General features: G+C 43.3%; 2 protein-coding genes across 2 annotated transcripts; both read right to left on the bottom strand.

Moving 5' to 3' along the window:
- Positions 1-2,282: 2,282 nt before the first annotated feature.
- Positions 2,283-3,621, bottom strand: LOC116476224 (olfactory receptor 8G50-like). The gene is given in 4 exon segments (XM_058446247.1): positions 2,283-2,356; positions 2,359-2,826; positions 2,829-3,221; positions 3,579-3,621. Coding segments are annotated over 4 exon segments (978 nt in total).
- Positions 3,622-13,892: 10,271 nt separating this feature from the next.
- On the bottom strand, positions 13,893-14,831 carry LOC116477468 (olfactory receptor 10D3-like). Its single transcript, XM_032168152.2, is given in 1 exon segment — positions 13,893-14,831. A coding segment is annotated over 1 exon segment (939 nt).
- Between the last annotated feature and the right edge of the window lie 317 nt (positions 14,832-15,148).

The following is a 15,148-nucleotide window of genomic DNA, read 5'->3' as shown; positions in this document are numbered from 1 at the left end:
CCCCTGAGCACCAGGGCCATGGGAAGAACTTATGTTGATGTCATTCCTGCCCTGGATGCCAGCCCAGGCCCAGCAAGGACTTGGAGCCCCTGCCCCAGGCTTAAAGGAGGCGTGGCTGGAGCTGCATGCTCCAGGGCCAAGGACAAGCAGGAGTCCGGCCCCTTCCAAGCTGGCAGGGTGGGAACTCCCTGGGTGCAGCTGCAGCCATCCTGCCATGTCTGCTGTGGCTGCAGGCCCAGGCATCTCTGCAGACTTGGGGGCCTGGGAAGGCTCCCCTGGCCCTCGGTGGGATGAGGGTGCCTGCTCCCTCTGCCTGGCTTCTCTGTGCTGTTGGTGCCAGCTGTGAGTCAGGACCAAGCCCAGGCATTGTCGTAGCCCAGCCAGGGGTGCACATGCTCAGGACAGCACTGACATGCCAGCCCCCTGCTGCCTCTAGACTTTGGGCACCAACCAGCATGAGAGGGAGGCTGAGGGGGTGCTGAGGATAGCCTTGCACTGACCTGCAGGTGCCCCTTGGCATGAGCAGCCTGAGTGCCATGAGGCACCCAGGAGAAGGCAGACAGGCTCCTGGGCAGAAGGTGGCGGGTCCTTGGTGAAGCCCCACCTCCAAGCTGGAGAAGGCCTGAAGCTTGGGTATGGGGTAAGCAGTCTCACAGACCAGAGGGGGAACTTATGGTACTTTTCCCTATGGCCACTCACAGACTAATCAGTACACGCTTTCTCCCCTGTGAGGCCCATAAAAACCCCAGAGTTGGCCAAACCGGAGCAGAGGATGGAGAGACAAAGGGAGATGATGGGATGACCAGCTGCAGAGAGGAGCTGCCCACCCCAGGGTCTCCTGTCTGCTGAGAACTGAGGAGATGATAGGACGACCAGCTGCAGGGAGAAACTACCCTCTCTGCTAAGAGTTGGGCACTTGACGGGATGACCTGCCTAGCAGAGAGGAGACACCCTCTCTGCTGAGAGCTGAAGAGATGACTGGGTGACCACCTGCAGAGAGGAACTACCCTCTTTGCTGAGAGCTTGACACTCATTGGGACACCCTGCTATGGAGAGGAACTGCCCAGTGCAGGTCTCCTCTGAGCTGTTCTATTGTGCGATAAAGCTCCTCTGTGTCTGGCTCACCTTCCACTTGTCTGCGTGCCTTATTCTTTCTGGTCTCAGGACGAGAACCTGGGACCCACTGAATGGCAAGGCTAAAAGAGCTGCAAAAGAAACAGGGCTGAAACATGCCCCTTGCTCACCATGTTGTGGGTGAACAGGAGAGAAGAGCTGCGGCCCTTTAGGGATCCCAGACCTGGGAGCTCCCCGAGACAGCACTGTGACTCCTTCTTTGGGGCCCTGCAGTTCCTGGTGTCTCCAAGCTTTTGGGTGCCACCACATTCCCCGGTGCCAGCTGAGGAAGCTGCTTGCAGTGCACCTAGTCCAGCTGCAGCCTTGCAGAGAGTGTCAGAACCTGGAGCTGCCCATCCCGCATCAGCAGCGGGTGTGTCTGACTGTGTGCAGTGGCCAGACCCCATGCTCACTCACACACCCCTCACTATTCCATGCCTGACGCACAGTCTCCCTTGGAGGTGTGGCACCCAGGCCGGTAGTGTGAGCCTAGCCATAAATATATGTCAAAATACACAAAATGTATTTAGCAGTATTTATTGCTGTCAATCTCTTCCACTAAGTATTATTTCCTTATGGGTAGAAACTGTTTTATTACCTATCATATGCCTCCATATTCCCTAATATATTTCTACATGCTTAGTAAGAATTAGTGATTGAATTTTGTATTCAAAATGGTTGCAATTATTTATTTTGGAGATCACACTTCGAGAAGTGTTTACCTATACACTTAGTAGAAAAACCCAGGTACACAGGTATTGAGAATATCATGGGGACTGACAAGATATATTTATTCCTTAAAGTAAGGTAAGTAAGTCTTGCCTTAAAAGTGCCATATTCCATACATATAAAGTATAATCACACATGGAGACTTTTGAATTTTTTTAAAATGTTTAGAAGTGATACGTGTTACTCTGGGTGGATGAACTCTGTGGCATCCCACAAATGGTCCCAACATGTAACTGATCCTATGAATTCAGCTTTACCCTTGGCACCTTTCTTCCAAATAACCAAGTAGTAGCAGCCATCTCATTATCTGTGGACGTACCTTGCTGTCTCTAGATTGTTTCCTTATCAAACCTTTTCCAGAAATTAAAATTTTTTGCTAAAGCAAAATACCCCACTTCATAGGAAACTTCTTTTTTCAAGGAGCTTATTTAAGGCAACTTTCACAGGAAATTTCTTTTTTCAAGGAACTTATTTAAGGCAACTTTGACATCTTTATTCCTCAGGCTGTAGATCGGGGGTTCAGCATGGGCACAACAGTAGCATAAAACACAGAAGACACTTTCCCCTGGCCCATGATGCTGACAGATGATGGCTGCAGGTACATGAATGCTGCAGACCCAAAGAAAACAGAAACAGCCAAGATGTGGGAACTGCAAGTGCTGAAGGCTTTGGACCTGCCCTCAGTGGAGTGAATGCGGAGGATGCTGGCAATGATGAAGATGTAAGAGCTAAGGATGGTGAGGCTGGGGAAAAGGATATTAAATGCACTGAAGCACAAAACTACTATTTCATTGATAGAAGTACTGGAGCAGGAAAGCTCCAGTAATGGGAAAAGATCACAGAAGAAATGGTTGATTACATCAGCCTTACAGAAAAGCACTCTTAGCATGCAGACTGTGTGAGCTGTAGCACCAATAAAGCCCATAAAATACAACCCAACTACCATCCAGGAGCAGACCTGATAAGACATGGTGACATTGTAAGCAGTGGGTTACATATGGCAACGTAGCGGTCATAAGCTATTGCAGCCAACATGTGACATTCTGATATGACAAGAACAAGGAAGAAGTAGAGCTGAGTCATGCATGCTGGGTAGGAGATAACATTCCTCTCTGACACAAAATTCACCAGCATTTTTGGGGTAATGATGGAGGACTGGCAGAGATCAATGAAGGGCGGACTGCTGAGGAAATGGTACATGGGGGTGTGCAGGTGAGAACTGAGCCCAATTAGAGTGATCATGCTCAGGTTGCCCACCACTGTGACCACATAGATTCCCAGGAAGAGGAGTAAAAGCGGCAGCTGGAGCTCTGGTTTGTCTGTTAGCCCAGCGAGATTAAATTCAGTCACTGTGGAATGATTTTCTTTTACTATTTTCTCTGGAAATTTTATGTAGAAAGAGAAGAAGAAAATTTGAGTTAGGTATTCATTATCCCACCAACACAATAAAATGTGAAACAAAATTCAAGTTTTTCAACCAGGTAGTTGCAGTTCCCTGCCTGTTCTTCATCTATGTTAGTGGTAAAACACCCTGGGGTCCCTGAAATATGGGATACACAGATATATCTCAAAACTTTCTCTATTTGTGTTCTATGCTATAAGAGTGGATATTGGTACTGCTCAATCCCTGAAAACCCAAAGAACTGTACTGGTAACTTTGATTCAATGTTCTAAGGACTTCCCATGCCTTGTTTCTAATCCTCTCAACTCTTTCAGCAGAGCAAATGCTAATGTACCTATTTTACTGTTAGGTAACTGAGGATGACAGCGGTTGGACATTTGCCCAAAATTAGGCATGTAATAAGTAAATAATCAAGGAGATAAAACCTGTCTGTTTCACCTTCCATCTATTATTTTAGCTACTCATGACTTCCCTCCTACTTTTACCTCTTTTTTCATATCAGTGAAGCCTCACTTATAACAATTAATGTGAAAGAAAAAATTCACATAAAGTGCAAACGATGATGTATCAACACTGATCTAGGCTAGATTCCCCTTAAGTGAGTACTGTGGCTACTGGCGCTGCTTCAAAAACATAGAAATTAGGGCTCTAAAAAGTAACCGAATGGTTAGTACAAACCATTTGTACTCCACATCCAAGAAGGATTTGAGTTTCCTAGTGAGGAGAATTCAGAGTAAGAAATAATAAACACCAAATTTATCCATTCCAGAAACACTGATGGGGTGCCCAGCATGTGCTAAGTACTCTGGCTTGACCTGATGTGGTCCATAGCCTTCTGGGCCTGTAGGAGGACATGGACTGCAGAATGGCAACCTTGCATGATGCTTGGACTACAGTAACAGTGTGCACTTTGTCTTGGTATATTTTGCACTCACCTTTAAACCAGAGTTTTTAACAGCACTTCCTCAGAGGCAAGAGAGACCAAAGCAGGAAAACATATGGATATCTCTCTAGCTTCAGGACAAGAGTTTGGAAGAAAGCTAAGAAGGTCTGAGCACAGGACACTGTGATGATGGTTCTATGTTCAAAAGAAAGAGATCTGAAAGATAGCATAAGAGGTTTTTGAGGTATCAGCAAACAAAGGTATGAATATTTAGGTAAGGATGAAAGGTGGCTCATACCTGTAATCCAAGCACTTTGGGAGGCCGAGGAGGGCAGATCACGAGGTCAGGAGATCGAGACCTTCCTGGCCAACATGGTGAAATCCTGTCTCTTGTAAAAATACAGAAATTATCTGGGTATGGTGGCACATGCCTGTAATCCCAGCTATTCGGGAGGCTAAGGCAGGAGAATTGCTTGGACCAGGGAGTTGGAAGTTGCAGTGAGCCAGGATTGCGCCACTGCACTCCAGCCTGGCGACAGAGTGAGACTTCATCTCCAAAAAAAAAAAAAAAAAAAGCGATATTTCTATTTATTTCATGTTTACCGCATGCTTAGAACTCTTCAGGCACTTTCATGAATATTAAATGATTTCTTTCCCCTGCAGCACTATGGGGTACAAGAATATTATTCCCATTCTATAGATGCAAAAGCTACAATTCAGAGACGTTTACAATGTTTTTCAGGGTGACTCTGTGGCTTTTCAATATAGATGTGAAGGATGATTTTCTAGCAGTGCAGATGAAAAATGTGACTTAGCCGTGAGAAATAAAAGAAATAATACATGAGTTAGTATTTATATCTTTCGGAAATGCCATCTTTCTGAAACCAAACCATGTACAAACACATACTAGATTCAAAGAACATAAGCACTGGAGAAAAATTATAGAAGGGATGGAGCCAATATGGCCGAATAGGAACAGCTCCAGTCTACAGCTCCCAGCGTGAACGACGCAGAAGACGGGTGATTTCTGCATTTTCATCTGAGGTACTGGGTTCATCTCACTAGGGAGTGCTAAACAGTGGGTGCAGGACAGTCGGTGCAGAGCACCATGCGCGAGCCGAAGCAGGGCAAGGCATTGCCTCAGTTGGGAAGTCCAAGGGGTCAGGAGTTCCCTTTCCTAGTCAAAGAAAGGAGTGACAGACGGCACCTGGAAAATCAGGTCACTCCTACCCTAATATTGCGCTTTTCCAACGGGCTTGGAAAATGACACACCAGGAGATTGTGTCCCGCAACTGGCTCGGAGGGTCCTACGCCCACGGAGTCTCGCTGATTGCTAGCACAGCAGTCTGAGATCAAACTGCAAGGTGGCAGCGAGGCTGGGGGAGGGGCGCCTGCCATTGCCCAGGCTTACTTAGGTAAACAAAGCAGCCAGGAAGCTCCAACTGGGTGGAGCCCACCACAGCTCAAGGAGGCCTGCCTGCCTGCCTCTGTAGGCTCCACCTCTGGGGGCAGGGCACAGACAAACAAAAAGTCAGCAGGAACCTCTGCAGACTTAAATGTCCCTGTCTGACAGCTTTGAAGAGAGTAGTGGTTCTCCCAGCACGCAGCTGGAGATCTGAGAATGGGCAGACTGCCTCCTAAAGTGGGACCCTGACCCCCAAGCAGCCTAACTGGGAGGCACCCCCCAGTAGGGACAGACTGACACCTCACTCGGCCGGGTACTCCTCTGAGACAAAACTTCCAGAGGAACCATCAGACAGCTGAATTTGCGGTTCAGGAAAATCCGCTGTTCTGCAGCCACTGCTGCTGACACCCAGCCAAACAGGGTCTGGAGTGGACCTCTAGCAAACTCCAACAGACCTGCAGCTGAGGGTCCTGTCTGGTAGAAGGAAAACTAACAAACAGAAAGGACACCCACACCAAAACCCCATCTGTACATCACCATCATCAAAGACCAAAAGTAGAAAAAACTACAAAGATGGGGAGAAAACAGAGCAGAAAAACTGGAAACTCTAAAAAGCAGAGTGCCTCTCCTCCTCCAAAGGAACGCAGTTCCTCACCAGCAATGGAACAAAGCTGGATGGAGAATGACTTTGACGAGTTGAGAGAAGAAGGCTTCAGATGATCAAACTACTCCGAGCTACAGGAGGAAATTCAAACCAATGGCAAAGAAGTTAAAAACTTTGAAAAAAAATTAGATGAATGTTTAACTAAAATAACCAATGCAGAGAAGTGCTTAAAGGAGCTGATGGAGCTGAAAGCCAAGTTTCAAGAACTATGTGAAGACTGCAGAAGCCTCAGTAGCCAATGCGATCAACTGGAAGAAAGGGTATCAGTGATGGAATATGAAATGAATGAAATTAAGCGAGAAGGGAAGTTTAGAGAAAAAAGAATAAAAAGAAACGAACAAAGCCTCCAAGAAATATGGGACTATGTGAAAAGACCAAACCTACATCTGATTGGTGTACCTGAAAGTGATGGAGAGAATGGAACCAAGTTGGAAAACACTCTGCAAGATATTATCCAGGAGAACTTTCCCAATCTAGCAAGGCAGGCCAACATTCAAATTCAAGAAATACAGACAACGCCGCAAAGATACTCCTCAAGAAGAGCAACTCCAAGACACATAATTGTCAGATTCACCAAAGTTGAAATGAAGGAAAAAATGTTAAGGGCAGCCAGAGAGAAAGGTCGGGTTACCCACAAAGGGAAGCCCATCAGACTAACAGCTGATATCTTGGCAGAAACTCTACAAGCCAGAAGAGAGTGGGGGCCGACATTCAACATTCTTAAAGAATTTTCAACCCAGAATTTCCTATCCAGCCAAACTAAGCTTCATAAGTGAAGGAGAAATAAAATACTTTACAGACAAGCAAATGCTGAGTGATTTTGTCACCACCAGGCCTGCCCTAAAAGAGCTCCTGAAGGAAGTACTAAACATGGAAAGGAACAACCGGTACCAGCCACTGCAAAAACATGCCAAATTGTAAAGACCATTGAGGCTAGGAAGAAACTGCATCAACTAACGAGCAAAATAACCAACTAATATCATAATGACAGGATCAGATTCACACATAACAATATTAACTTTATATGTAAATGGGCTAAATGCTCCAATTAAAAGACACAGACTGGCAAACTGGATAAGGAGTCAGGACCCATCAGTGTGCTATATTCAGGAAACCCATCTCACGTGCAGAGACACATATAGACTCAAAATAAAGGGATGGAGGAAGATCTATCAAGCAAATGGAAAACAAAAAAAGGCAGGGGTTGCAATCCTAGTCTCTGATAAAATAGACTTTAAACCAACAAAGATCAAAAGAGACAAAGAAGGCCATTACATAATGGTAAAGGGATCAATTCAACAAGAAGAGCTAACTATCCTAAATATATATGCACCCAACACAGGAGCACCCAGATTCATAAAGCAAGTCCTGAGTGACCTACAAAGAGACTTAGACTCCCACACAATAATAATGGGAGATTTTAACACCCCAGTGTCAACATTAGACAGATCAATGAGACAGAAAGTTAACAAGGATACCCAGGAATTGAACTCAGCTCTGCACCAAGCAGACCTAATAGACATCTACAGAACTCTCCACCCCAAATCAACAGAATATACATTTTTTTCAGCACCACACCACACCTATTCCAAAATTGACCACATAGTTCTGGAAGTAAAGCTCTCCTCAGCAAATGTAAAAGAACAGAGATTATAACAAACTGTCTCTCAGACCACAGTACAATCAAACTAGAACTCAGGATTAAGAAACTCACTCAAAACCGCTCAACTACATGGAAACTGAACAACCTACTCCTGTATGACTACTGGGTACATAACAAAATGAAGGCAGAAATAAAGATGTTCTTTGAAACCAATGAGAACAAAGACACAACATACCAGAATCTCTGGGACACATTCAAAGCAGTGTGTAGAGGGAAATTTATAGCACTCAATGCCCACAAGAGAAAGCAGGAAAGATCCAAAATTGACACCCTAACATCACAATTAAAAGAACTAGAAAAGCAAGAGCAAACTCATTCAAAAGCTAGCAGAAGGCAAGAAATAACTAAAATCAGAGCAGAACTGAAGGAAATAGAGACACAAAAAACCTTTAAAAAAATTGATGAATCCAGGAGCTGGTTTTTTGAAAAGATAAACAAAATTGATAGACCACTGGCAAGACTAATAAAGAAGAAAAGAGAGAAGAATCAAATAGATGCAATAAAAAATGATAAAGGGGATATCACCACCGATCCCACAGAAATACAATCTACCAACAGAGAATAATACAAACACCTCTACGCAAATAAACTAGAAAATCTAGAAGAAATGGATAAATTCCTCGACACATACACCCTCCCAACACTAAACCAGGAAGAAGTTGAATCTCTGAATAGACCAATAAGAGGCTCTGAAATTGTGGCAATAATCAATAGCTTACCAACCAAAAAGAGTCCAGGACCTGATGGATTCACAGCCAAATTCTACCAGGGGTACAAGGAGGAACTGGTACCATTCCTTCTGAAACTATTCCAATCAATAGAAAAAGAGGGAATCCTCCCTAACACATTTTATGAGGCCAGCATCATCCTGATACCAAAGCCTGGCAGAGACACAACCAAAAAAGAGAATTTCAGACCAATATCCTTGATGAACATTGATGCAAAAATCCTCAATAAAATACTGGCAAACCGAATCCAGCAGCACATCAAGAAGCTTATCCACCATGATCAAGTGGGCTTCATCCCTGGGATGCGAGGCTGGTTCAACATACGCAAATCAATAAATGTAATCCAGCATATAAACAGAACCAAAGACAAAAACCACATGATTATCTCAATAGATGCAGAAAAGGCCTTTGACAAAATTCAACAACCCTTCATGCTAAAAACTCTCAATAAATTAAGTATTGATGGGACATATCTCAAAATAATAAGAGCTATCTATGACAAGCCCACAGCCAATATCATACTGAATGGGCAAAAACTGGAAGCATTCCCTTTGAAAACTGGCACAAGACAGGGATGCCCTCTCTCACCACTCCTATTCAACATAGTGTTGGAAGTTCTGGCCAGGGCAATCAGGCAGGAGAAGGAAATAAAGGGTATTCAATTAGGAAAAGAGGAAGTCAAATTGTCCCTGTTTGCAGATGACATGATTGTATTTCTAGAAAACCCCATTGTCTCAGCCCAAAATCTCCTCAAGCTGATAAGCAACTTCAGCAAAGTCTCAGGATACAAAATCAATGTACAAAAATCAGAATTGGAAAAAACTACTTTCACGTTCATATGGAACCAAAAAAGAGCCCGCATCGCCAAGTCAATCCTAAGCCAAAAGAACAAAGCTGGAGGCATCATGCTACCTGACTTCAAACTACACTACAAGGCTACAGTAACCAAAACAGCATGGTACTGGTACCACAACAGAGATATAGATCAATGGAACAGGACAGAGCCCTCAGAAGTCATGCCACATATCTACAACTATCTGATCTTTGACAAACCTGACAAAAACAAGCAATGGGAAAAGGATTCCCTATTTAATAAATGGGCTGGGAAAACTGGCTAACCATATGTAGAAAGCTGAAACTGGATCCCTTCCTTACACCTTATACAAAAATTAATTCAAGATGGATTAAAGACTTAAATGTTAGACCTAAAACCATTAAAATCCTACAAGAAAACCTAGGCAATACCAATCAGGACATAGGCATGGGCAAGGACTTCATGTCTAAAACACCAAAAGCAATGGCAACAAAAGCCAAAATTGACAAATGGGATCTAATTAAACTAAAGAGCTTCTGCACAGCAAAAGAAACTACCATCAGAGTGAACAGGCAACCTACAGAATGGGAGAAAATTTTTGCAACCTACTCATCTGACAAAGGGCTAATATCCAGAATCTACAATGAACTCAAACAAATTTACAAGAAAAAAACAAAGAACCCTATCAAAAAGTGGGTGAAGGACATGAACAGACACTTCTCAAAAGAAGACATTTATGCAGCCAAAAAACACATGCAAAAATGCTCATCATCACTGGCCATCAGAGAAATGCAAATCAAAACCACAATGAGATACCATCTCACACCAGTTAGAATGGCCATCATTCAAAAGTCAGGAAACAACAGGTACTGGAGAGGATGTGGAGAAATAGGAACACTTTTACACTGTTGGTGGGACTGTAAACTAGTTCAACCATTGTGGAAGTCAGTGTGGTGATTCCTCAGGGATCTAGAACTAGAAATACCATTTGACCCAGCCATCCCATTGCTGAGTATATACCCAAAGGACTATAAATCATGCTGCTATAAAGACACATGCACACGTATGTTTATTGCGGCACTATTCACAATAGCAAAGACTTGGAACCAACCCAAATGTCCAACAACGATAGACTGGATTAAGAAAATGTGGCACATATACACCATGGAATACTATGCAGCCATAAAAAATGATGAGTTCATGTCCTTTGTAGGGACATGGATGAAGCTGGAAACCATCATTCTCAGTAAACTATCACAAGGACAAAAAACCAAACACCGCATGTTGTCACTCATAGGTGGGAATTGAACAATGAGAACTCATGGACACAGGAAGGGGAACATCACACTCCGGGGACTGTTGTGGGGTGGGGGAAGGGGGGAGGGACAGCATTAGGAGATATACCTAATGCTAAATGACACGTTGATGGGTGCAGCAAAACAACATGGCACATGGATACATATGTAACAAACCAGCACATTGTGCACATGTACCCTAAAACCTAAAGTATAATAAAAAAATAGATTTTGTAATAGTGGATCAGCATTCCTTTAAAAATGGATGTGATATTTTGTCTTTATTTGTTCACTTTGTCTTATAATGTTAATAAGAAACATATATACCAGAGAAAAGGGAAAATGAAGTCCCATTATTACCATTCCTCTGGAATATTGAGTTACATCTGAAACCATTTTGGGGCCAGGGAGGGGCTCTGAGACCTTTTGTTAGATTTTCCCTTGGCCAATAACACAGCCTTTGAGATGTTTCTATGAATCCTCAGAAGGCGAATTCAACAAGCTAAATGCAAATCAATACTGGGGCTCAGAGGGAGGATTGTGAGCCGCTGGATCAAGGATCATTGCCTAGATCGGGTGAGAAGTCAATAACTGAAAATCAACAGCCATCTCCTTACATTAGTCAGGAAACTTCCTAATGAGAGGAGTGGAGCACAGGTGACAGAAGAAGGCATACAGTGGGTGTTTGGAGACAGAGCTTTCTTTCAAGCTGTTGCTGATTTTTGTATCCTCAGTCATCTCTCCTTCCAGCAATCCTCAGTGATACGAAGATTCCAGTACCTTCATCTATGGCTCTTGTCTGTTTTTTACTGGAAGAAGACATGAAGATGTGGCACTTCTGAATCCTGTGTGGCCCTTCTTTTTTGAGTCTCCATTGCTGTGGCCCTCTTGGTATGACCAATCGTTTCTCACCCTGGCCTCTGCCGCAGTGAGATGCCTTGCCCACTTGAGGCCTCCGCCACCTATGTCCTGGAGTTAAGTCCACCACTGACTCCCTTGGTTACCATTTCCTTCATAAGAGTGGGAGAAAATATCTTTATCTTGGATATAAGATGCTTCTTGGGCTGGCATGGATGAAGTCAACTGCTCCCTCTTGTTTTCTTATCTCTTGTTAGTTGGAAAGATTTCTAAGCATTTTGGAAGCAGTGTCTTAGTGTTTAAGCATAAAAGCCTTGCATTCATATCCTGGGCCTCTCACAGCAAAATGGGAACAATAGCACAAATATCAAAGATTGTTTTGAGGATTAAATGAGATAGTTTTATACAGCATTTATGATAATATCTGACAAATAATTAGGGCTCTATAAATGATAATCTTCATACTACTGAACCAAAGACAGAAATTTAAGGCACAAATGAGTGAAGAGGCTACTAAGACAATTATATACTTGACAGTTCCAAGGATACAGAGAATTCTGGAAGGAGACTTTGCGATTCGGGTGTCATGCTTAGGAGTTTTTGAAAAGGGATAAAAAGGAGAATGTGAAGCTGAATTTATTTTTGTTACATCACAGTGGATTGGGAAGCTTTCTAGTTGGTATTTTAATAATACAGTGCTTAGTATTTTTGTAAGAGGTGTAAAGTGGTAAAATTATGTGTACCCTAGGCAGTTAATACAATGAATCCAGAAAAATGCTGAGTGTCTCTGTCTTCTGTGGGATTTCAGATCTAATCAGCGGCTCCACAAAACTTCTGTGTAGCTCTTTTTGAGCCAAAGTAGATAACTTTGATGCACATCAAAAAATGAGGATGTTGCATGAGGCCAAATGTAAGTGTAAATATTTTCTTTATAATTTTTTTTGGAAGAGCAATTGTTTAGTAGGTAATGAAATGATCCTTGAAGCTTTACCACGTCTAGCAAGCTCAAATGAATATCCAAGAGGTAAGGGTGAGGTTCAGGTGTCAAGGAAAAGGCAGAAACACCTTTAAAGTTATGGGTAGAAACAAAAGATACCTATCATGTTTTTTAATCTTACAAGGTACCCCAGAGATAAAAAAGTCCAGAAGCTTTCTAACTTTCTCCAGTGGAATCTTACCTAGAAATCTAATACATATGATAACTAAACAAAGTTCTCACTAACTATATTTAACATGGAAATCTCCGGATAAATTCACTGGAGTCTCGGGGCTCCTTGAAACAGGTTTGGAAAGCCCAAGCCATTAGCCTGACCTGATAAAGCTACTAAATTGTTACCACACTACTTGCCACACTAGTAGCTGGTAGCAAGATGGAAACAGACCCAAGTCTGGTATACGAGACACAATGCTTTTTACTTTCCTTAGGCAGTAGGGCTAACCTAATCTGCCTAAAAATGTTTAGGCAGAGCAATCAGGCATGGGGTCAGACATGGGATGAACATCCTTGCTGACAAATTCTAAGTTACTCCCTTTCCAGACATTTGGGGAGGGAAAAAATTTAAAAAAACACTGCATCTTGACTCTAGTCCTTAGTCTGTTAATATATTTTTAAAATTATATTATTCTCTCAATCAGTTATTTAAAATCTCTTCTCTTCTTTTTATTGCCTTTCCCTATAGGTTTGTCTCACAAATAGTATAAGGGGAGTAAACTGAGAAAAGTGGTGCAAAAAAAAAAAAAAAAAAAATGGCACGATGGAAAAGACCTTCCTTCCAGGGACAGGCAATTCTCTACAGAAGAAAGGCAAAGTAACAATAACCAAGACTATATGACTTTGAAGACAGGTGAAGAGGCAGAACCTAGATAATAAAATAAAATATGCAGAAAGATAATGTATTATAGCATAGTAGTCCATATCATTCAGCACAGTGCTGAAAATTCCACGTCACTGTCACATATGAAGATTCCAGAATGAAATTTATTTATTTATTTATTTTTTGAGACGGAGTCTCGCTCTGTCACCCAGGCTGGAGTGCAGTGGCGCATTCTCGGCTCACTGCAAGCTCCGCCTCCCGGGTTCACGCCATTCTCCTGCCTCAGCCTCTCCGAGTAGCTGGTACTACAGGCGCCCGCCACCACACCCAGCTAATTTTTTTTGTATTTTTAGTAGAGACGGGGTTTCACCATGGTCTCGATCTCCTGACCTCATGATCTGCCCGCCTCGGCCTCCCAAAGTGCTGAGATTACAAGCATGAGCCACCGCGCCCGGCCTCCAGAATGAAATTTCTTATGTCAAAGCAAAAGGAATTCCAGAGCCATGCACCCATTTCTGCTCTTACTAACTCTCAGGAACATGGCCTGTCCTGTGCAATATTGTTTTCAGGGCTGTTTTTACTTCCTTATTCCTCAAGGTATAGATCAAAGGGTTCAGCATTGGTCCTACCAGATTCATGAGAATTTGTACCACTGTTCCCAGCATGGGGTTGGGTGTGGGCTGCAGGTAGACAGTGATGATGGGCCCATAGGCACAGAGGATGGCAATGAGGTGAGCACTGCAGGTGGAGAAGGCACGGCGATGGCCCTCAGTTGTATGAATACTTAAGATAGAAATCATGATTCTAGTGTAGGATAAAAGAATTAGGAGAAAGCAGACAAGAGATACGAGGCCGACGCTGGTGAAGCTCACCCTCTGGGCTAAGGATGTGTCAGCACAAGCCAAGGGCAAGAGTGCTGGAATGTCACAGAAGAAGTGATCCACTTCATTGGGACCACAGTATGGCAAGGCAAAGGTGAGGGAAGTCAAGATACTGGAATGAATGCACCCTAACAGCCACGTGCCCACAGCCAGGGCCACACAGATCCTTGGGTTCATGATGACTGCGTATCGCAGAGGATAACAGATGGCAGTGAAGCGGTCATAGGCCATCACTGTATACAAGAATCACTCAATGCTCCCGAGGAAATGGAAGAAGAAAAGCTGGCAGACACAGTCTTTGTAGGAGATGAGTCGGCTCAGCCCCATAAGGTAGAGCAGCATTTTGGGACAAGTCACTGAGGAGAAACCCATGTCAAACACAGACAAGTTTCCCAGGAAGAAATACATAGGTGTGTGAAGGCGAGCAGAAGACATAACAGCAACAAGGATAGACACATTTCCCAGTAGAGTGCAGGCACAGAAGGGCAAGAATAAGACAAAAAGTGTCATCTCCAGCCCCTCTGTGTGTGGGATTCCCAAAAGGATGAACTCTTTCACCATGCAGCAGTTCTTCATCTCCATGGAAGCCAGTCCTAGGGAGGAAAGAGGAGGCTGAGGACATGGAAGAATGCCTTGGCTTGCTGTCAATCAAGTGAACATACTGGAGAAATAAAACTTGTCAATTAAGTGACTGTGATTTGCTTCTAAGTTATGGAAAGGCTGCTTGTGATTCAAGTTACAAGGCATTGTCCTTGGAATGTAACCGCCATAGCCAACTACATTTCTGTAGCAAATATTTTTGTTATACTTATTCGAAATACAAATGCCCATTATTAAAACAATATTCTTACCTTGTTAGAGCAAAGATTTTTAAAGAGAGAGCAGGATCCATCCAAACA

Source organism: Hylobates moloch, unplaced genomic scaffold (genome assembly GCF_009828535.3).
Source record: "Hylobates moloch isolate HMO894 unplaced genomic scaffold, HMol_V3 SCAFFOLD_11, whole genome shotgun sequence".
NCBI lineage: Eukaryota > Metazoa > Chordata > Mammalia > Primates > Hylobatidae > Hylobates > Hylobates moloch.
Note: the sequence above shows the minus strand (reverse complement) of the source record. Positions and strands in the feature narration are given on the sequence as shown.